General features: G+C 44.2%; 1 protein-coding gene across 4 annotated transcripts in view; it reads left to right on the top strand.

Moving 5' to 3' along the window:
- Positions 1–22,930, top strand: part of TANC1 (tetratricopeptide repeat, ankyrin repeat and coiled-coil containing 1) — a gene marked incomplete at its 3' end in the record, with an annotated part of 423,607 nt that overhangs the window by 218,575 nt on the left and 182,102 nt on the right. For 2 of the 4 annotated variants that reach the window (XM_082260319.1, XM_082260322.1), the window contains exon 4: positions 15,340–15,444. In XM_082260319.1, the coding sequence (XP_082116445.1) occupies positions 15,340–15,444 (105 nt within the window). Of the gene's footprint in view, positions 1–15,116; positions 15,445–16,794; positions 16,903–22,930 lie in introns of those variants that run through there. The other 2 variants (XM_082260320.1, XM_082260321.1) reach the window with 2 other exon arrangements.

The raw sequence follows: 22,930 nt of genomic DNA, 5'->3' as shown, positions 1-22,930 counted from the left end.
TTTCTATACATATTAGTGTGTCTTACAACTTCTGCAAAGTGAAATTCCTCCTGCTAAGACGGGACGATTGATGAGAGAGACAGAAGTAAACTATTTAGGTTACACAAAGCACTAAGCTGAGGGTCTCTCTGCCACCTCTCCAGTCATTTCTGGTATGTTTAACAAGCAGAGCCAGGTGTCACCTTCTGGAGCCAAGCAACTGCAAATATTACCAGCAAGTGGGGCAATTACATGCCTGTTCTGTGCTCATAAACATTGACAGAGGAGAGCCATACCAGCCAGGAGCCAAGGCAGGACCCCCTGCTGTGTTCAAATCTTGGAATTTGAGGATTCCAAAATTTACTGCGTAAAAATTCTGTTCACTATTAGGGCATTGTTGGCCGTATAGACCAGGGATCCTCAAACTACGGCCCTCCAGCTGTCGAGGAACTTCACGTCCCATCAGCATTGTAAAACTCTGATATTCACAGAATAAGAAAACTGACTTATTTAATGTGTTGAATACTATGACATGGAGCGTTCCAAAACTTCTGACTTATTTGTTTTCTGCCACCTTAATCTTTTTCTCTAGTAATCCAGCGGGGAGATTAGGGACCATGTTGTAGTGGACATTTTATGATTTTATATTCACAAATATTTGAATGTATATTTATGAATTTGTATTTAGTGTATGTTTGTACATATACAGTTGTATTCAAAATTATTCAACCCCCCAATGCTGTAAAGGGTTTTAGGGAATTTAGTGTACATTTGTAATTGTATTCAGAATGAAATCCTACAAGGACTTCTTAAAGAACCATATGCAACTAAAATGACATCAATTGGTTTTGTAATACAGTAGTAAATGTTTCTTTTGTGAATTCTTCATTGACACAATTATTCAACCCCTTAAAGACTACCACTCTGAAGAACAGAGGTTCATTGAAGTGTTTTCAATCAGGTATTGAAAACACCTGTGGATGTCAGGGAGCAGCAATAAAGCCTAATAAGCACCAATTAGGCAGCTTTAAAATGACTGTGATACTCAGCTCCTTCTAGACATTTACTGGTGTGGTTACAAACATGGTGAAGACAAGAGAAGAAGTGATTACTCTTCACAGGAAGGGGCAATGGCTATAAGAAGATTGCAAAGATGTTAAACATACCAAGAGACACCATAGGAAACATCATTCGCAAATTCAAGGCAAAGGGCACTGTTGAAACGCTACCTGGTCGTGGCAGAAAGAAGATGTTAGGGCCCATGGATCAACGCTATGTTTGGAGGAGGAAGAACAAGGCCTATGAAGAAAAGAACACCTTGCTTACTGTGAAGCATGGCGGGGGGTCAATCATGCTTTGGGGCTGTTTTGCTTCTGCAGGTACAGGGAAGTTTCTGCGTGTGCAAGGTACCATGAATTCTCTTCAGTACCAGGAGATATTGGATGACAATGTGATGCAGTCCGTCACAAACCTGAGGCTTGGGAGACGTTGGACCTTTCAACAGGACAATGATCCCAAGCATACCTCCAAGTCCACTAGAGCATGGTTGCAGATTAAAGGCTGGAACATTTTGGAGTGGCCATCACAGTCACCAGACTTAAATCCGATTGAGAACCTCTGGTGGGACTTAAAGAAAGCAGTTGCAGTGCACAAGCCTAAGAATGTGACTGAACTGGAGGCTTTTGCCCATGACGAATGGGTGAAGATACCCGTAGATCGCTGCAAGACTCTCGTGTCAAGCTATGCTTCACGTTTAAAAGCTGTTATAACTGTAAAAGGATGTTGTATTAAGTACTAAGATTGAATGTTACTTGGGGGTTGAATAAAACTGATAATGATGTGAGCACAGAAAAGACATTTGTGGTTATTTCATTATAAATGTTATGTTATATTTAATAAACAAGCAAAAAAATTGGGGGAGCAAACCCTGAACATGTATATCTAAAGCCGGTGCAGCTATGTACCAAGCAACATGTATAGTAAAAAAGAATAGCGCACACATGCAAAAGAAAGGACTATCAAATATGAAGACAATCCATAAATAAAAATGTGGATTTGGTCCCACCATATGGCCATATCGTGCTCAAGCCCACCACTGCGTCAAAGCACCCCATTATCAGTGGGTCCTACACTATCCATATGTTATCCTTACACTATCCTTATGTTATATTTGTCTGACCTACTCGTGCCTCTTTGATTTAATTGTAAGCAGGATGACTGAATGATCAAAATCAATGTCAAACTGGCCAAAACAATCAATTTCAGTGGGGGTTGAAAATTTTGAATAGAACTGTATGTATTGTAGGATTAGCGCATCCTTATTTGGTTATTTAATTTTCTATGCATTGGAAAGGAGCAGCTATTTCGTTTTTTTTTTTTTTTTTCTTTTAAATTTTTTTTTTGGGCGCAGTGGATTTTTTCCATTTTTGTAATGGCTGCAGCAGATGTCTCCAAGAGATGTAAGAAGATGACAGGTGAATACGTTCTCCATCATTGCACCGAAAATGGAATCCTGTTGTTTTGAAGAACCCTGTGTACTGTAGTCTGATTAGTGGATGATTGATTATGATCAGGAACTGAATCTTGTACAGTATATGTTGTTGGGCATTTTCTTTGGACAGGAGCCCTCCACAGGCTGCTCCCATTACTTCTGTATGTTGGTAAATCTTTCAAGTTCCATAAAAGTCCAGCAGATGTCAGTGTGGTACGCTTTGCTTTTCTGTGTGCAACAGGAAGGAATCTATTGTGTTGTGTTTAATTGCTTCCAGTTATTGTTCGACATTCCTGTCCTTCCGACATAGTTAAATAAAGCAGCAAATTGTTAAAACTTTACTATCTCATTAGTTGGCTGCCGCTGCCAGGCTTCCCATAGACACAGCTTCTTATTGTCTGAGAACAATCCCCATTGCTGTGGGTGAGAGATGTCTATTACATGTGTGTGCGACCTGGAGGCACTCACTGTGATGTTTGAAATAGAAATGGGGCAGATGCAATAAATTTGGTCTTCTTTTGAACTAATACGTTATATGTAGTAGCACCCCGTGTGCCGTTTACTAACCGCCTCATTAGACTTTGTCCTTTCAATTATAATGGAATCCGTTTATGAAAGCTGGAGGAATAAATATTAACGGTGTTGTCTGGAACAGCCAATCGGATTCCACTAGTAAAGTTTACGTTGCAGGTTAGAATTTAAAAGGAAACATTGAGTCCCTAAAAAAATAAAAAATAAAAATGTAATACATTATTCAGGCCTAGTAAAAGTTTTATTCTACTCTCACCGGCCACTTTATTAGGTACACCTTGCTAGTAGCAGGTTAGGACCCCCTTTTACCTTCAGAACTGCCTTAACGCTTTGTGGCATAGATTCAACAAGGTGTTGGAAACTTTCCTCTGAGATTTTGGTCCATATTGACATGATTGCATCACGCAGTTGCTGCAGTTTTGTCGGCCGTGCATCCATCTCCCGTTCCACCACATCCCAAAGGTGCTCTATTGGATGAGATCTGGTGAGTGTGGAGGCCATTGGGGTACAGTGAACTCATTGTCATTGTTCATGAAAGCAGTGGTGAGATGATTTGAGCTTTGTGACATGGTGCATTATCCTGCTGGAAGGAGCCATCAGAAGATGGGTACACTGTAGACATAAAGGGAGGGACAGGCATTTAAAGGTAGGCCGTGGCATTTAAACAATGCTTAATTGGTACTAAAGGCCCCAAAGTGTGCCAAGAAAATATCCTTCACACCATTACACCACCACCAGCCTCCACCGTTAATACAAGGCAGGATAGATCCATGCTTTCATGTTATTCACACTAAATTCTGACCCTACCATCTGAATGTCGTATCTGAAACTCATCAGACCAGGCAACAGTTTTCCAATCTTCTATTGTCCAATTTTTTTGAGCCGGTGTGAATTGTAGCCTCCGTTTCCTGTTCTTAGCTGACAGGAGTGGCACCTGTTTTGGTCTTCTGCTGCTGTAGCCCATCTGTTTCAAGGTTCAATGTGTTGTGCATTCAGGGATGGTATTCTGCATGCCTTGGTTGTAACGCATAGTTATTTGAGTTACTGTTGCCTTTCTATCATCTCAAACCAGTCTGCCCATTCTCCTCTGACCTCAACAAGGCATTTTTTCGTCCACACAACTGCCGCTCACTTGATATTTTCTCTTTTCCAGACCATTCTCTTTGAACCCTAGAGATGGTTGTGTGCCTGAAAATCCCAGTAGATCAGCAGTTTTTGAAATACTCAGACCAGTGCCGGCTGTGCCATGAACTTGTATGAAGAAGTCTCCTGTTGTCATTGTATTGCTTCCTTTGTGTGACATCCCTGGTGTTCATGCCAGTCCCCTTCCTTTCCTATTAAGAAGGGACCACACTAGGCATGAGAGCACATCTATTACAGCATGGTCAGTTTTCTGGCTGTGCTTGCTCTCCTCCAATTATTAAACTTGTGTTGACAAGCTGCTCTCTGCAGCCATTTGCTGGGAAAATCGGTTTGCTGCGGTTTCTCCTCCTCCAGCTCTCTAAGATCCCTAGCAGGTGATAACAGAGATTATTTGATTACTTATAAAAAAGGGAATTTGTAATGTTTTTTTTTTTTTTTCTTTATGTATACACAAATGTTTTGGCTGTCATTTCCATTTTAAACTGAATGGGTTGGTTTAGAGCCGGTTCACACTACCACGACGAGAAAGTCGCCCCGTGACTTGAAGAGACTTGTTTAGAGACTTGGAAGAGACTTGGAAGAGACTTGTGCACTACTTTGAAGAGACAGGCGACTTTGTCTGTGGGGAATGCCTGGCTAATCTCTTTCTTCTTCCTGGAAAGTCTGATAACAAGTCGCTTCAATTAAGATAAGGAGGCGACTCCCATTGAAGTATATGGGACAGTCGGATCACAGGTCGCCTCAAAGTAGTACAGGACCCTTTTCTGAAGTCGGAGCGACTTCAGTAGTGCCAATTAAGACGGCACTGATTGATTAACATTGCTTTTGTTATGTCAAGCAACCTGGGGCGACCTGGGGCTACACAAGTTGCCTCACAAGTCGTGCTAGTGTTAATGGGCTCTTAGAAGGTGAGGGTATATATTAATAATAATTATGCTCCGAATGAAGGAGCATGCCCCTGTGACCGCACATCCATGGCATTCCAAGGTATGGTAGAAAGTGGCAACCTCAGCCTGGACTCCTGCCAGGCCACGACCCCAACGCCTTTTGCTCCGCCCTCGGAGCTTAGTTCCAATGACTAGGCTCTGTGGCCACAACGTGTTTCACTCCGCCCACAGAGCCTAGTCATTGGAACTAAGCTGCAAGGGCGGAGCAAAAGGCGTTGGGGTCGTGGCCTGGCAGGAGTCCAGGCTGAGGTTGCCACTTTCTACCATACCTTGGGATGCTATGGATGTTTGGTCACAGGGACCTCCTCTTTCATACTGAGCTATCTTAAGAGCCAGGAGGGGCTCCCTCCCGACCAGCACTCACAGAGGTGGATGTATAGGATTGACACCCCCTTCAGTGAGCCTGAGCAGCACATGGTACAGGACTCTCCGGTCACAATAATTATTATGCACCACATTTGCTAGCATATCATGCATGCAATAACAATTATTAAAGTGGAGCTAAACTCTGCGATACCCAGCTTTTCTTCAACGGCCTGACATCTCTTGCTGGCATCTTCTACCCATCTTCGTTGGCCACTGTGGAATGATTTCACTCCTACAGGAGTGCAGTGATTCCAGCATGCAAATGGAGCCATGCCTGCGCAGCTCAGTTTATATGGGGTAGTAGGCAGGATTTTCTTAAGTTTACTTATAACTATTAAAAAAGACACCTTCAGACTTAATTTTGGAATGAAAGAGGCCGCGGCCGTTTATTATTTTACACATTAAAGATCGATAAATCTTTTAAACTTTAAATAACAGCAGTATAGAACAAACCCGGTCCCAACGACCCAGGTTGTCATAACTCAACTAAATAAATTGACACATCCAACTTAAAATACAACAAAACGTCCCCCTTCGACGTGACCGAAGGTGACCCTAAAATAACAAACTGACCGCGACAAACAAAAAGGGGGGGGGGTGGGAGGGGAACCGCTGGGCTGTCTTCTTTCTTCGCTGCTTGACCGACGGAGTGACGTCTCCTCTGTGAGGGGATCCTTAAATGGGTCCTCTTGAACCCCTTCAGCCAATCAAATTGAACTCTTCATAGGCGGGAGAAACCGGCTCATACAGGTCAGGGGCTTATTCTACCTAGAAACTAGAGTAAGCTAACTAACTTATGGCCAATCAGCTTAACTTAAAACTGACAGGCTTTAAACTGCCTAACGACTAACACTCTGCCTATTCTTTTCCTAAACTATCCTCACCTGCCACTACCCCATGAATAAAAGGGGGCCATTCGTTCCCTTTTCTTTTCATGGGGTAGTAGGCAGGATTTTCTTAAGTTTACTTATAACTATTAAAAAAGACACCTTCAGACTTAATTTTGGAATGAAAGAGGCCGCGGCCGTTTATTATTTTACACATTAAAGATCGATAAATCTTTTAAACTTTAAATAACAGCAGTATAGAACAAACCCGGTCCCAACGACCCAGGTTGTCATAACTCAACTAAATAAATTGACACATCCAAAAGGCAGGCGGCTCACACCCGCCTGGCACACCCCCACCACGCGGCCTCTTCCACGCAAGTGCCCAGATTGGCATTAAAAGTATCTAGGCCAATGTCTGATAGATGGGTGTCATCAAACCTATACAATCCACTAGTACCTCCCTCCAGCTCTATATGCCTAAAAGATAAAATACCAACGACGCGCAGCAGCTTCTCCAAAGCCCTGTTTACGCGCTTACGGATTTTTTCAAGCGGTTTCAAATAACAGTGCTTGAACCAAGCGAGTCTAGGTATAATCTCCGAAAAAACAATGGTCAAAAAAGGGAATGTTGACTTTAGTAATTGTAAGTCATCCCGGATAGCAAAAATCAAGTCTAACGTTCTTGCTCTGCCTACGTCATTCCCCCCAAGGTGTACAACCAAGACATCCGGAGGGGGGAGAAACTGCAGTAGTCTAAAAATTTCCGGACGAAATTCCGACCACAGCATACCTCGCTTGCTAAACCACTGAACCCTAAAGTAATTGGGATCCAAACCGATGTTTTCGCCATAAGGACGTCTTCTGGCTCGTGCACGAGCCCAGTGCACGAAAGAATGTCCGATGATCCACACGTCCAGACATTGACCTGAAAATTTTTTTAACAAACAGTGTCAGGGCGGATGTAAGTTTGAAAAACATCCGACTTCCACCTGCCCAACTTTTTAACAACTTGATCACCGAGACCCAATCTTGCCGCTTCGGTAGCGGCACCAATACGAAATGAATGAGAAGTTAACCTTTCCTCTTCCAAACCCAATTGAACGAGACATTTTTTAAAAACAGCATTGAATTGATAGCCAGTCAATGGCCTACCATCCCGATGATTAAACAAAAAAGCCGAACCGGCCGATCTGATTGTCAAAAATTTTTTCAATAGACGCACCGGACATATTGAAGAATTGAGAAACCTGTGCAACATAACGCGCTTCCCAACACCCAATTGATCCGTCTTAGAGAAGCGTATTAAAATGCAGCATGACACATCAGATAAAACCGCATCCGAGAGAAAAAGACCAGAGCTAAGCGTCCTACTCGTCGGCACGAGCTCCGATATCCTTAGTGCAGCAAAAAACATCAACGAAAAAGCCGCCTGAAAAAGGACCGACTCGTAATAGGAAAAACAAACGATTGACGTAACCGCACACAATCTCTCTAAAAGTGGGACAGTAATGGGCTTCCTAGAATCGGGCAAGAATTTCGCTTTACGGTAACCCTTCAGTGCCTGCCGCACTGTAAAAAAGGAAGAGCATGAAGGGAAATTTTTTAGCTTAACGAAAAAGGACACTCCTGCCAGAATTTTGGTTACGTGAGACCAAGCATATTCCCTATGGAATAAAGAATTTAAAAAAGATAACACCAAATTTTCCGAAAAACTATCGGGGGATGCACCCAATGACTGAAGATGCGACAGCCATAATGACCATGCTGATTGGTATCCCGCCATGGTCGCCGGAGCCAAAGAACGCAAAACGTTCTTTGCTACCAAGTCTAGACTATGTGCCATAGGAGGCTCGGGTAATGACAGCTCTGTTCGTCCGCTTCCGGAAACAGCGTAAAAAATCGCTCCATCTGTAAGCGAGACAAAGCATCCGCCAAACCATTATCTTTGCCGGGGACAAAAGTCGCCTTAATCCAAATATTAAACGATAAGCATTTAGCTACTAAATACCGCAATAAGGCTATAACAGGAGGGGATTTTGAAGACAAACAATTGATAGCGAACATCACCCCCCTGTTATCAGTCCGAACCATTAATCTTCTGTTCCGAAAATGATGGCCCCAAATCTCCAGGGCCACCACAATGGGAAAGAGCTCGAGAAGAACACTGTTGCGTGTATAACCCAATTGAACCCATTTCTGGCACCAGCGATCAACACACCAATGTGTGCGCCAGATGGCGGCAAAGCCTACCGAACCCGCTGAGTCGGTGAAGAGACAAAAATCCTTGTCAAGAACAAATTCTTCCTGCCAAAGACTTTTGCCATTGAAATCCGATAAAAACTGGTACCACACCAGCATATCCTCCCTGACCTCCTGAGTTAACCTCACGTGAGAATTTGGCGACTTCAGACCCGCAATCGTTGCATACAGCTTCCTGGAAAATAGCTTACCCAGGGGAATAACCCTGGAAGCAAAAGCCAGCAAACCAAGCAAGGACTGCATCTCCTTAAGGCGAACCTTACGTCTCCGGATCAAAGTTAGCAGGCAAAACTTCAATTTAGACACTTTGTCTAGCGGGAGCCTAAATTCCATTTCTTCGGAGTCGATTGTGATGCCTAAAAATTGAATGCAAGTAGACGGAAAAGCCGTCTTCTCATGTGCCAACGGGATCCCAAACAGCTCGCACAACTGAACAAAACCATTCAGCAAGCGCGAGCAGTCTGTAGACCCTGCCCTTCCCAAGAACAAAAAATCGTCTAAATAATGGACGATGTCAGTCGAATCGCAAAGGAGCGACACTGCCCATTCCAAAAAGGTGGCAAAACACTCAAAATAAAAACATGACAATGAACATCCCATGGGGAGACATCTGTCGAAATAAAAATTACCCGAAAAGAAAAACCCCAGGGAATTAAAGGCGTCCGGGTGGACCGGCAGCAGACGAAACGCCGATTTGATGTCCGCCTTGGCCATCAAAACCCCTTTGCCCAGACCCCTTAATTTAACCAAGGCATCGTCAAACGAAGAGTATTGGACCGTAGCTAAATCCTCGCTTATTTCATCATTTAAGGAATCCCCGAAAGGAAACGACAAATGATGAATAAGCCTGTAAGAATTAGGCTCCTTCTTTTGGACAATGCCCAAAGGGGAGATCCTAAAATCCTCAAAGGGTGGGACAGAGAAAGGGCCCGCGAATCTACCTAAATCTATTTCTTTACTTACCTTTTCGGCCACAACCGATTCCAAACCCGCCACGGATCTAAGATTATCTACCAACCTACAACCCTTACCGTAAAACTTGGGAAGAGGGAAACCATCCCGAAAGCCCTCAATTAGTAGGGTGGCTCTCACCCTGTCTGGGTAGCGCTGGAGCCACGGGAGCATGGCGGTGAGGTTCACTGGGGTTACCGCCCTTGTGTCCAAAACCCGGTGCCTGACCCCCTTGCTTCTTGAAGCATTTTGCAATGGGGTGGGCCCCAGAGCAAAAGGCGCATTCGTGCCGGTACTTGCACGAACCCGGCCACTTACAGACGGATTCGTTGAAGTTGAAGCACACTCCTTTTCTAAATTGAAAACCCGGGGAGGATGCTTGGGACTGTTGACTCGGAAAGGGCTGCCTGGAAAAAATAGACCTCTGGGGAAGAAAAAGGTCCAGCCAAAGGCTGACATCCTTAGTCCCCCATTTCATGGCAGGCTGCACCGCCAGTTTTTGGCGAAAAGCCACGTCATACTGGAACCATGATGTTCCACCAAAATTCTTGTAAGCTTCTAATATGATATCCGCGTGCTGGAAAAGCCCCACACTTTTGGTAGGGAATTTCTCACACATTACTGATGAAAAAATAAAGAAACCCTGCAACCAGTTATTGAAAGATTTGGAAACAGGGCGCCTTCGTTCCTCATCATCCTTCCTATCCCCTTTAGCAACAAAATCCCTAGACGAAGGCAACAGAGACAACATATCAATAAAATGTCCCTGCCATATTCTCTCCTTAACCGATTCGGATAGGTGGAAACCTAGCGGGGACATTTCACAGGTGAGAGTTTCCCTAAGGGAAGTCTCAGGTAAATTTTGGGATTGAGCCAGGAGATAGGAAGCAGACATCTCAGAGTGCAAGCTCTGGGGCCTATGAGGTTCAACCTCCACATTGCCCACATGAGGAACCCAGACATCCCTAGGTGAAGGGGCATGCTGTGATAACCCCAAATCTCCAACTGGGTTGGCAGATACTGCCGTATCAGTGGCCGGTGTACCAGTCCTGCAGGACCCAGCAACCGTACTGTTCTCAATCATAGACCTAAAATCATTTAAAAAATTTTGAAGTAAGCCAGCAAAGGCTGGCAGGGGGGTACCGTCCTGAGCGACAGCACCCCCAGTGCTCATATCCGGTGTGGACTGTGTTCCCAGGGGGCCACTGCTCGAGGCAGATGCTGGCGACCCCTGCTGCTGTGTCCCGGGGGGCCTAGGGGCCCTAGTAGGGGCTGGAGGCCCGGGCTGCTGTATCCCAGATGGCCCAGACTCTAAACGTCTGGCTTGTGTGGTAGGCAAAATCCCTGGGGGCCTAGGGAGGAATGTGGGTGCAGGCATTGTGTCTATGAAGATCCCCTCACCTGATCTCGCCGGCGCGATCCCCTCCGGATTCCTGGTCCCGCCGCACGATCCCGCCGCCTCCGACCGGGCCCTCGCTCCGGGTCCTGGAGCAGGTCTTCCCGTTGGTCTTCTCCTCGGCGAGTCTTCACCTCCCCTCCCGGCGCGCCGGACGCCCGCCGGAGGGGAGAACCGTTGGCGCGGGGTGCGCCGCCTCTTCGCCGGCCCGATTCCTTGGCCGGTTCTTCCGGGTGTGGCGCGCCTGCGCACACCCCTCTCCGTGATGTCGTCCACGCCCGACGTCACCGACGATGACGCTCTTCCTTCCGCGCCCGCCGCGTCACCGGATCCTCTTCCGACGTCTCTTCCGGCGGCCACCGTCTGCACCGGTCCTGCGCGATCTTCAACTTCCGCCACTTCGGATGCCGCGACGAGCGGCAACTCGAAACACCGCCGGAGCCAGTCTTCGCCGCCATCTTCTCCCGCCCGCTCGATCAATCTTCTGAGGAGGCTCATCTTCGGCTGAGGTAAGCGGGGGCGCCTAACTCCTCTTCTTCGTCTCTTCTCCTCTTCCAGGAAAGCTGCCGCTGAATTCTTCCTCCCCGACCGCCTGCTGGACTACCGACAGTGGACCACTGCTCCCGCCGACGATGGACTCTGGAACCGCTGGAACCGCTGGGCTGTCTTCTTTCTTCGCTGCTTGACCGACGGAGTGACGTCTCCTCTGTAAAGGAAACCTTAAATGGGTCCTCTTGAACCCCTTCAGCCAATCAAATTGAACTCTTCATAGGCGGGAGAAACCGGCTCATACAGGTCAGGGGCTTATTCTACCTAGAAACTAGAGTAAGCTAACTAACTTATGGCCAATCAGCTTAACTTAAAACTGACAGGCTTTAAACTGCCTAACGACTAACACTCTGCCTATTCTTTTCCTAAACTATCCTCACCTGCCACTACCCCATGAATAAAAGGGGGCCATTCGTTCCCTTTTCTTTTCATTCCAGCTGCAGTAAAGAGCCTGCCTGATCACTGTTATAGAGCGCAGGACTTGGAGAAGTACAGCCAAAGCTTGTTTGTCTGTACTTCTCTTGAGGATCACTGAAGTGCAGTTTGTTCTGCACGCCTTTAACTTGATTTCAGCAGACATTGGGCTGAAGCCTGCTGTTGGATGACATCACAAAGGGGGGATTTGCAGAGCAGACAGTGGTGACCGACAGTCATCAGCTCACTGCTCACAAACCTCTGAGAACTGAGTGATCAGCTGTGTTTAATTGCTCAGTTCTCAATCTTAGAGCTGGCAGGGAACTGATGCTGCATCCACCTAGGTAAGTATGGTTTTGAAAAAAGAAAGAAACCCTGAACTCTTTTAAGTCTTCTATTATCTCATGTTGGTTAGTTTGTGAGAGATTTTAAAGTGATTGTAAAACAAGCTATTCATAAAATAGAAATGAAAGGCAAAACATTTGTGTATAGATGTAAAAACATTATAAATGCCTTTTTCGCCTTTTTTTTTTTTTTTTATGTGATCACATTCCCTCTGTTCTCAGCTGCATAAGAGGAGGAGAAACAGCAACACACTGATCTTCCCAGTGAATGGCTGAGTAGCAGGGGCTCAGGACAAATTTCATCATTGGGAGCAGGTGGAGCTCCCAAGCACAGCTGGAGAACTGACCACAGTGTGCTGTCATGGTGCTGCCCATGTGATTAGTTATGACATCGGCCATTTGATGGATTGACAGTTCTGTTCACAGCATAAGCAACTGTGACTCCTATCATTCACGGTATGCCTTGAATGTATCGGTCTCGGGAAACCATTAAATCGATGGGTTTGGTTCCGCTTTAAATAAGGTTCAGGAGGGGAGTATTTTTAATATGAAGCTGAGATCGGAAACACGGGGACATGACCTTAAACTAGCGACATGAAAGTTAATAAGTAACAATAGGAAATGTTAGTGGATGCTTGGAACAATCTTCCAGCAGAGGTAGTAAGGCAATCCACAGTAAATGAATGTTAACATCCCTGCGATAAACATGGGTTAATCCTCAGCCAAAAAATGGAAAATAGAGAAGCAGACTGAGCGGACATCTTGGTATTCTTCTGCCACCAGTCTTCTATGTTTTGTGAATTGAATGTTAAGGAGGTGATTGTTGAATATTGCACCAGGGTTATTTTAAAGAATACATTGATTACCGGCTCCATCTCATTTTAAATGGTTGGCCGCTATGTCCGGACCATAACACAGATTGGAAAACAACCCGCAAATGTTTGTATGCATTTCTCACCCAGCAACAGATCGGCCGTAATACGTATTTAAAGGATCAAATAAAAAAAACAAAAGAGAGTATTACACATGGAACTGTGATCAAATAACAGAATGTAGAAGACAATACTGCGTTTAGCTAAGAGATATTTAATGAGATGTACTGTATACTAAGCCTTCTACTGCATAATAATAATAATAATAATCATAATAGTAATAATAAACATAATAAAATAAAATACTACTAGAGGTGCACCGAATGGAAAATTTTGGTGCTGAAACTGAAAATAATAGTTTTTTAAATAAATACATATTTTTATATCGAATTGTATTATATTTGACTTTTTAATTAAAACCATGTATTTAAATGAATATGAATTTCTTGTCGGCCATTATTTGCACCTTTAGCGCAAGAAAAGCTCAAGAAAAATGTATCCCTTTAAATTCTATATATGTCTTCACACCGGTCCGTTGAGCTTCCGTTGTGATGTTAAAAATCTTGCTTGCTGCATTTTTTGTCAATTAAAAAAAAAAAAAGCACAAAAAAATGCAATTACCTGTTGAAATGCATTGAAAATGCAGCAAGAACGGAAATATAATGCACCACGTTACGTTTTTGATGCAGTTTTTGAGTCGCATAATGTTTGAGGTCATTATCACCCCCTTTTTTCTCATTGCCAAAATGGCAATAACATAATTTTCGCTCGATATGTTTTGGCTGCTAAAATTTCGGTGCATCTCCTGCTACTAAGAGCCGGTTCACACTACTCCGACTTGTCAGGTGACTTGGTCGCCTGACAAGTAGCTCCCAATGCTGTGCATGTGCAATGGAACCGTTCAAATCAGAGTGACTCAAGTCGCTCTGACTTCGAAAAAGTTTCCTGCACTATTTTTTGGCGAAAGTCGGAGCGACTTGCATTGACTTCTATGAGAAGTAGTTTGCAAGCCGCAATGAAATCGCGCTGCACGGGCAACTTTAAAGTCGCCCAAAGTCGGGGCGACTTTGAGTCGGATTAGTGTGAACCGGCTCTAATACTGCCAATTGTTGTTGTTACGTGAGAATATTATTATGACTAATATTACTTTTAGGCTCCGTTCACATGTAGGCGTTTTGGGGTGTTTTTGGGGAGTTTTTCTGCTCTAGGATCAGCTCTCAAAACGCCCAACAAGACAAATCCTATTCATTCCAATGGCCCCTGTTCACATCTGAGCGTTTTGACGCTGTGAGCAAAACGCCCAAAGCTCAAAAAAGTACATGAGCTTCTTTTTGGGCAGATTACAGGCGTTTTCCATTGGTCTCTATTCAATCTAAAAACGCCTGCACTAAAAACGGCTGTAAATCGCGGTAAAAAATGCTCAAACGCTACGCTCAGATGTGAATGTAGCCTTAATTTCATATTATGTTTTTTATTGCTGTTGTTATAATTTTTGTTATTTGTTTACTGATAATTATTTGCTGCGATTTTTAATATTTTGATTTTATTATTTTATTTTTATATTAATATGTTTATTATTACTGTTATTATTTTTTATTTGTTTACTATTTATATTAAATTTTATTTTGAATGTTCTATTGTTTATTATGCTATATGGTATTTGTTATTTGCCATAATGTTTGCCAGGTTTAGCCATGTGCCACATTTTCAGCTCTTATTGCTGAAACTGGTAAAATGAATTTGTTACACCTTAGTGAATAGTGCCTATTGTGCCAAGTCTAGTTGCCCAGCAAAAAAAAAAAAAAAGTTATTTAGAAATTTGCAGATTCTCAGCGCTGGTGAAAATCCCTTTTCCCGGATTGCTCCAGTGCAGACAAATTTGCCCACCTTTAGAAGTGAAAGGACTATTGCCGCCTGATTAATAATGAAAAGTAAGTGCTACTAAGTGGTGTGGCAATGGCATTTCCCCTTTTTTGGAAGCCATCCAGGATCTCTCTTAGAAGGCTAATTGCTTGTCATTTCCCTGGGCACGTTTACATACCAGGAATGGTTGTGAATGCAGCCTGCAGACAGCGGCACTTGGCTGTCATCAGAAGTGAACTGCTCTTCTCTCTCTCTGCAGAAAGGGTTTTTTTTTTTTTTTTGTTACCTTCTTTCTCTCTCCCTGGATTTAAGATTAGCTGTGAGAACTCTAGGCGGCACGTCATGAAGCTCTCACACATCCCATCTGGGAAGAATAAGACATGCCCAAACCTTATTCATTGCAGGGCCAATGAGGAAGCTGAAGTATGTTGAGAGTCCCCGAGTGCCAGCAGATTCAGCTGTAATGCCATTGAGAAAAGTCTTGGAGCTGCCGGACCCCAACCAAAATGGTGAGTGCCTGGAAATCCTACCCTGTGCCTCTTATCATTGCAGATCGCTTCATAGACGCTCCCCGGGATCAAAGAGCAGAGCGTGTTTGCTATGAATGGAAGGGCTCATACAGGTTTAGAAGCACAGCTGTCTTCTGTTTAACTCTTTAGCAAAGTTTCTGGGAGTAATGTGAAGTTATTGCAATGCTCTGAGACTCTTGGCAGTGACGGGGAGTGAAGGCTGGCAGGTAACCGTATGGTGATTGTGGGTTTTCTTCTAAGGGGGGGGGGGTCGGGAGTAATCTTCTGTGTGTTTTGTTTGGACTAGTCAACTCATGGACCGGCAAACCTCATTCACACTAGGAAGAAAAAAAAAACTTGGTGTTCTTGTCCCATGTGCACTTAGAGGGATTGTCTTACCCGGTTTGCCATTCTGTAGTGTGCCAAGTTTGTATTAAAGGAAATGTGTTAAACCACTTAAAAAGCAACATGAGAAGCCTCAGATAGAAGCTGTCATGAACAGGATTCTGAGCCAAATGACGTTCGAGGAAGCTGAACATATAACGCTCCACCGCAAGTGGCATCACTCTCCTAGAACGAGTACACAACCCTGACAGCTTCCATCTGAGGCATCTCACACAGGTGTTTGCACTTTGTCAGATCTACCCTTTAATGCATGCTTTAAAATATCCAAAAGCCACATTGGTCCCCTTTTTTGTGGCTAAAAAAACTTGCATGTTGATCAGGAATTTCAGACTTATTTATAGTGATTAGATTGGCAGGTTAATGGCTTAACTCACAACATGGCTGCCTGAGGTGTGAGCAACAGGTCCTCTTTAAAAAAAAAAAAAAAAAAAAAAAAGTAATATTCCTTATTTTAAAAATATAAAATATATTTTTTACAGCCAGCAGCATGTGGGCATGCCATGTAGAAATATTATTTTTTATATTTTTTTTTATTTTTGTTATTTTTATAATGTTGTAGGCTTTAGTAAGGCAGTGCAGCAAAAGTGGGGACCCTCACCAGTCAATGCAATAAACCATGGAAGCCAGATCTCATTAGTAAAACCAGGTCAGTTCAGATCTAATTCTGGTTGATCATAGTGACTGTACTCTGCCCTTTGCCTGTCTTCCTGAGCCAGCCAGGAAGGAGTTAAGCGATGGCTCACCCTTGCAGCTGGCACAGCATCGTGGCTGCAGGAAACTGTCCTGAAAAATAGGAAGGTTTACAAACCCCTCCTTACCAGTGGCTGTGGAAGCCAGGAAGGGGTTAAAGCCTCTTCCTGCACTCTAGAGGCCGGTGTCATCAGTGCAGTACAGAACAGTGACCCCGTGGGAACGTCTTTGGCTTGACAACCTCCCGGTGCAGCAGGGGTTAAACATACATATTCATAGGAGACGCACAGCAAAGAGAAGTTGAAGTCGCATTGTTTTATAATTGCCGGAAAAAAATGATCCATGTCAGCGCATTTCACATCAGTGAGTCTCTGGGAAGAGTCAGAGAAAGAAATCTAGAATCTCTGAGTCATTATTAGGAAGATATAAAGTCTATCACATGACACCCCACACCCGCTCAGCTTTGAAAAAGTTGATGTTGCCACATAGTAACTGAGAGTGCTTTCTGACTTAACAGGGGGCAAAAAGGTATGACAGATGAAAACGTTACTGTTAGCCAATCAGAAGTCTGGTTTCGAATTTCTGTTTGCTAAAGTTGGTGAAAGCTGCTTGTTGATTGGTATTGTTGGATTCCGTATGGCAGTGATTCTGGATATTTAGATGTGTGATCCATCAGGCTTGGCTCACACTGTTTTGCATGTTGGTGCACTGCGGTGCCATTCATTCTTGATGGCACCACCAACGCACCTCGATAGCAAACATGTTCTGCAGTGCACCACCATGCCCAGTATTGCAGTGCCGTGCTCTATTCCAAAAATGAGTGTATGCAAGTTATTTGATGCGGTGCAGTAGGCAGACAAATTGAATAAATAAGCTTCCTTAACCCAACATGTTAACGGGCAGAAGAACGCACATCCATGCGCATGCATTACTGCAGTGCAACAGTGTGAACCCAGCCTCAGGGAAGTGCATCTCAGGTGCCAGGGGTACTCCTACTCGATCATTTAAACTTTATATGCCAGTCTGAAAGGTTAGTAAATACCAATTCTATATGAAAACGGCATTAGTTATTTTAGTTGTTTCAGAAGTAGAATTGATTACTTGTTAAGCAGTAATGTATTTGGAGGCTGTGGCCAATACATTTGCACACTTCAGGGGTTTTTAAAATGGTTGTAAAGGCTCAGATCTTTTTTAAAATAAAAATCATATGGTATACTTACCTGCTCTGTGCAAGGGTTTTGCACAGAGCAGCCATGAATCGCCTCTTCTGGGGTACCCAGTTGGCGCTCCTGGCTCCTCCCCTTCATCGGGTGCCCCCACGGAGAGCCGCTTTCCATGGGGGCACCCATGCGAGCGTGCTTCCGAGTCCCGCTGCTGCGTCCATTGACACAGACAGGAGGACAGTGACTGGAGCTGCTGGGCTCATGCGCATCGCTGGAACAGATGGGCTCAGGTAGGAAAAAGGGGGGATCTGGGGGCAGCTGCAACAAAGAAGGTTTTTCAGCTTAATACGTAGAAAAACCTTGAGACTTTACAATCCCTTTAAGACCAAGTGACCCAGGCAAGGGGTACCTGGTAAACCTTTGGACCTCATGCACATTGGATATTTTAACCACTTTACGACTGCTCACAGTAATATTACTGCGGCAGAGTGGCTCGTTATCGTCGTGGCTCGTTACTACGTCGTCAGACACTCCCCCTTCTGGGCGGCGCTTGCGCGCCGCCGGAGGCTCGCTCCCGTTGTTTTCATTCACAGCGGGAGTCGGGCCAGGGGAGGAGCAGCGGCGATCGCCACTGCTCTTACCCGATCGTCGGGGATCGAGTCTGGAGATCCGCCCGCTATGTGTAAACACAGCGGGCGGATCTCCATAGTGACAGGGAGTGACATATCGGACTGTTCAGCATAGCTGGACATCCGATCTGTCCATGACTCACTCAGTCACCTCCCCCCCCCCCACACATTAGTAAGCACCAGGCATACATTAACCCCTCCCTCTCCAATAAAATTAACCCCTTCCCTGCCAGTGTCATTTTTACAGTAACAATGCATATATATATAGCACTGATTACTGCAGTAATGTCACTGGTACCCCCAAAAGTGTCAAAAATGTCAGTCAAGGGTCCGATCTGTCCGCCGCAATGTCGCAGTCCCGCAAAAAAAATCGCAGATCGCCGCCATTACGCGTTAAAAAAAAAAACACCAAAAATGACAGAAATCTTTCCCTTTGTTAGTAAACGCAATAACTTTTGCGCAAACCAATCAAAATACGCTTATTGCGATTTTTTTTTTACCAAACATAGGTAGCAGAAAACAAATTGGCCAAATTTTTTTTAAAAAAATTGGTTTTTACATCTTTTTTGGGGGGGAATTTCATATAAAAAAAATGTTAAAAATATTGTTATTTTTTCAAAATAAACGCTTTTTTTTTGTTTATAGCGCAAAAAGTAAAAATCGCACAGGTGATCAAATACCACCAAAAGAAAGCTCTGTTTGTGGGGAAAAAAAGGACGTAAATTTTGTTTGGGTACGGCGTCGCACGACCGTGCAATTGTCAGTTGAAGTCGCACAGCGCCGAATCGCAAAAAGTGGCCTGGACGGAAGACAGCAAAATCCTCCGGTGGTAAAGTGGTTTTAAAGCTGCCCCTAGGGTCGTCTGGCATTTTTTTTCTTTTCCTTGCCTCTAAACACCCCTGCATGTTAGCCTATGTGTCCATGACACATAGACATTTAGACCCACCGCCAGCACATCCAGGAGTATTGGCACAGTGGACGCTTGTTAACGTTAGGCACGTTTAGCGTTTGAGCATTAATTCATTTCAATGGCCAGAATAAATGATTTTTAATGCCAATGAAATGAATGAAAGTATAACTAAAGGCAAACTTTTCATTGTTTTGGACAGAGTGGAGATGGATTAAAACACCTGTCAGTTTTTATTGCGGTCTGTGCCCTGGTTTGGAGATTCACCCTCTCTATTTGTCCTGTTTATCATTATCATTGAAAGTGAAAGAAAATCCCAAATTTTGGGTTGTCCCCAGAAAGGTGGAGAGGGGCGATCTTCCAATGGGGACACTAGTTCTGATGACCTGGGGATCCCCAAAGAATTCCCTAAATTTGCAGGGATTTCCTATCACTTCCTGTTTGGCTATGGGACAGGAATTGAAGGGAAATCTCCCCAAATGGGACACAGATAGCAAAAAAACGGACAGTGGTTATAAACCTCCCTTGTTCTATCCAAAAGGAAATATAGTTCTACTTTAATGCCTAAGTTCTTGACGCTCCTAAACGCACTACAGGAATTTACAAGCGTTTTTTCTGCCAAAACGCCACTGCCAGGAGGAAAGGTATCTAGGCGAGATAGCAAAATGTCCAGTGTGGATGAGGCCTTGTGCTAATTAAAATGGAACTCCAGGCAAGCAGCTGAAATAAATGGATGTGGACTGTTCTGACAACATTTCTATGATTGTGATCTACCACTCTTGTTACCCAGAGCACCCTGCCTGGCAGTATTGTCAGGTTGGGGACTTCTCTCTTCTGGACTGCATCCTAAGCAATACAGTTTTGTCACCAGCACTCCCCAGCCTGCTGATTGGACAATGAAGCAGCACTCCTACACTGGCAGCCATTGTGGGCACCACCTGGGGCCTTCTGGCCACTTTATTTTATTTTGTTCCTCCCTTTTAAACTTTTTCTTTTTTGTGTGTCAGAGTCACTGATTGCTGCCTCTGTCTGAGCAGAATTTTAAAAAAGTGTTTTTAATAAATCATTTAATCTGACAACATTGTTACCATCTACCCTTGCTGTGGGATAAGCAGATATTATGCAACCCAGTTTTTGACAACTTAGGGCTCTTTCACACGGGCTTTCCGTATGTCCGCAAATCATCCTATTTTTTGTGGATGATTTGCGGACATAATGTAAGTCTATGGCATTGCGGATGTCAGCGGAATACCATCCGCTGACATCCGATTTCCTTCCTTTCAGTTCTGTTCCGTTTTTTCGAACCGGAACAGAACCCTATTTTTCCTCCGTTCAAAAAACGGAAAGGAAGGAAAATCGGATGTCAGCGGTGTCATCCGCTGTCATCCGCAATCCCCATAGACTTACATTAGGTCCGCATATCATCCGCAAATGGATGGGATGATATGCGGACCTACGGAGCGGATGACAGAAATGTCATCCGCTCCGTGAAAAAAAAAAAAAGGACCGCAGCGGAGCTCTCACACGGAAAGCCCGTGTGAAAGAGCCCTAAAAAACCTTTGTGGTCCACCTTTTCCACTAGGTCATGCACATAAACCTGGAGCAGAACAGGGGAACTCCATAGTGTATCATGGGAACTATTTTTTTGTCTGTGATTCAATTTGACAATATATTCATTGAAATGACAATGCTCTGTACCAGCAATTCATTATTTGGGGACACCATTAAATCTGAGTGTGGGGGTTTGACTGTAGGAGATGCAGAGAACCCAATCACCGGTGCACCAGGAATGAAAAGGACCCAACTAGTGACTGTGGTTTTATCCCATTGTCTGTTCTTATCTGTTGCTGAATTTAAGACTATTACAAGTTTGCCATTTTTTTTTTTTTTTATTAAAAATGAAGTCCTCATCAAAGACCACCAAAGTTTTAGTCTGAGAGTTCCCCAATTTAGGTTTGGCAGCGGGGCCGTCTGGTTATGGATTATGTTATTGGACTCTTTTACATGCAGATAGTGTTTAGCGGAGTTCTCCTTTACCTGCCCTATTATTCAGCCTCTGCATGTCACCGGCACCTGGCTGGGCCTTTTGCTTTCTCTTTGTTTGCCCCCTCTGCGAGTCTCCAGGATATTGGAGGCTGCCGCAGCCAGCTTGTCACTTCACTTTAAGCCGGGCCCAGTAAATATGATATGACGGCTGGGGACTAGCCCGGGCCGTCTCGCTTTCTCTCTAGCCGCTTTGAAGTGCTAGTTTGGAGGGTTAATTAATTTGCCTAGGCAAGCTAGAGTTCACGCCAGCATCTCTAGATCTGACAGGAAGGCGGACGTAATTGGAAGACCACTAATGAATAGGTATGTGGGAGCAGGACGGGACAAGACTGACAAAGAGGCTGGCCTGGTTCCTGGAGGAATGTTCTGCCACAGACTTGGGAATTCTGCCATCATCCTCCGGCTGTTGAGGCACTACAGGTCCCAGCAACCAGTGGCAGGGAATGCAGTGATCTCTATTTGTAGTAATTGCTGCTCAAGATTATTGTCTCTGACAAACAATAACTAGAAGAGGCTCCATTCTTCTCTTTTTTTTTTTTTGCTGAAATCCATCGGGGATTATTTTTTACCCAAATTGGCCATATTAGGACACATTTCAGATTTAAATATAAAACTTTCTGACACCCCCATTGTTATTGGCGTCTCCATGCCTCCAACTAAGGGTGCACAGTTTTTCCTTTTATATATTTATTGCGACAACGTCCCTTCCTTAGTATATAGTGCATGGCATGTCTATACCAGGAAAATAAATGGCTTCTACTGTGGATTTTTCCCTGCTCTGCTCCTGCATGATATCTCCAGTTAGATCAGCCATGTTTCATATGAATATGAAGTAAGAACTTTTTATATTTTCTGCACTTCTGTTGCCAGATATTGAAGTACTATTAATTGGTTGGATTTATTGATTTCAGGAGCTTTTCAGTTTAGGTTCGTTTTGCTTTCCTGTCAGTTTGTTCAACTCTTTGGCTGCCAGTTTTCAGGGCTTCAGTCTAGTTTTTAAAGGGTCAGTCTGGCAAAACTAATAGTTTGGTTTTTCTTGTATCAAGAACCTTATTAAAAAGACAGTATGGCACGTACAGAGATTGGTTCTAGCGTATACAAAGGAGATCAAGTGATACTTCAATCAAAGTTAGGCTAGAGCATACCCACACAGGTGTTATATGGGTCTTCTAGGGACACGGGTCTAATATTTTAATTTTAATAAGTGTTGGAGGTTCACCCATTTGTTAGATTTCCTGGCTCTATTGGGGAGATCTGTGTTTGGCATTGTTATCAATATGTATCCTGTGTGAAGGTGGTGGGTACCTGCGCGGGGTTTGCACAGGTGTTCCATGCATTCCCGTGCAGGTAGTCCCATCGATGTCAATTGGAATGCAGTGGCTGCACAGACAATGCTGTTGCTCCCAATATGATATGGATGCATGCCCTTGAACTCACACTGTTTGTGTTTGGGGCCGTGCACTTGCACAAATGTCATGTTGGGAGCAGCAGCCTTGTCCATGCAGCCACTGCGTCCCAATTGACATCAATGGTACTGCCTGCATGGGGATGCATGGAACACCTGTGCATCCTTGTTCGGGTAAACACAGCGCACACACTGGGTACACATTGATGGGACCCACATGAACAAGGCTTTTGAGTTCCTA

The sequence above is a fragment of the Pelophylax lessonae genome (assembly GCF_965119305.1).
Source record: "Pelophylax lessonae genome assembly, chromosome: 6".
Taxonomy (NCBI): Eukaryota; Metazoa; Chordata; class Amphibia; order Anura; family Ranidae; genus Pelophylax; species Pelophylax lessonae.
The sequence above is the reverse complement of the archived record's forward strand: the minus strand, read 5'-3'. Positions and strand labels throughout refer to the sequence as shown.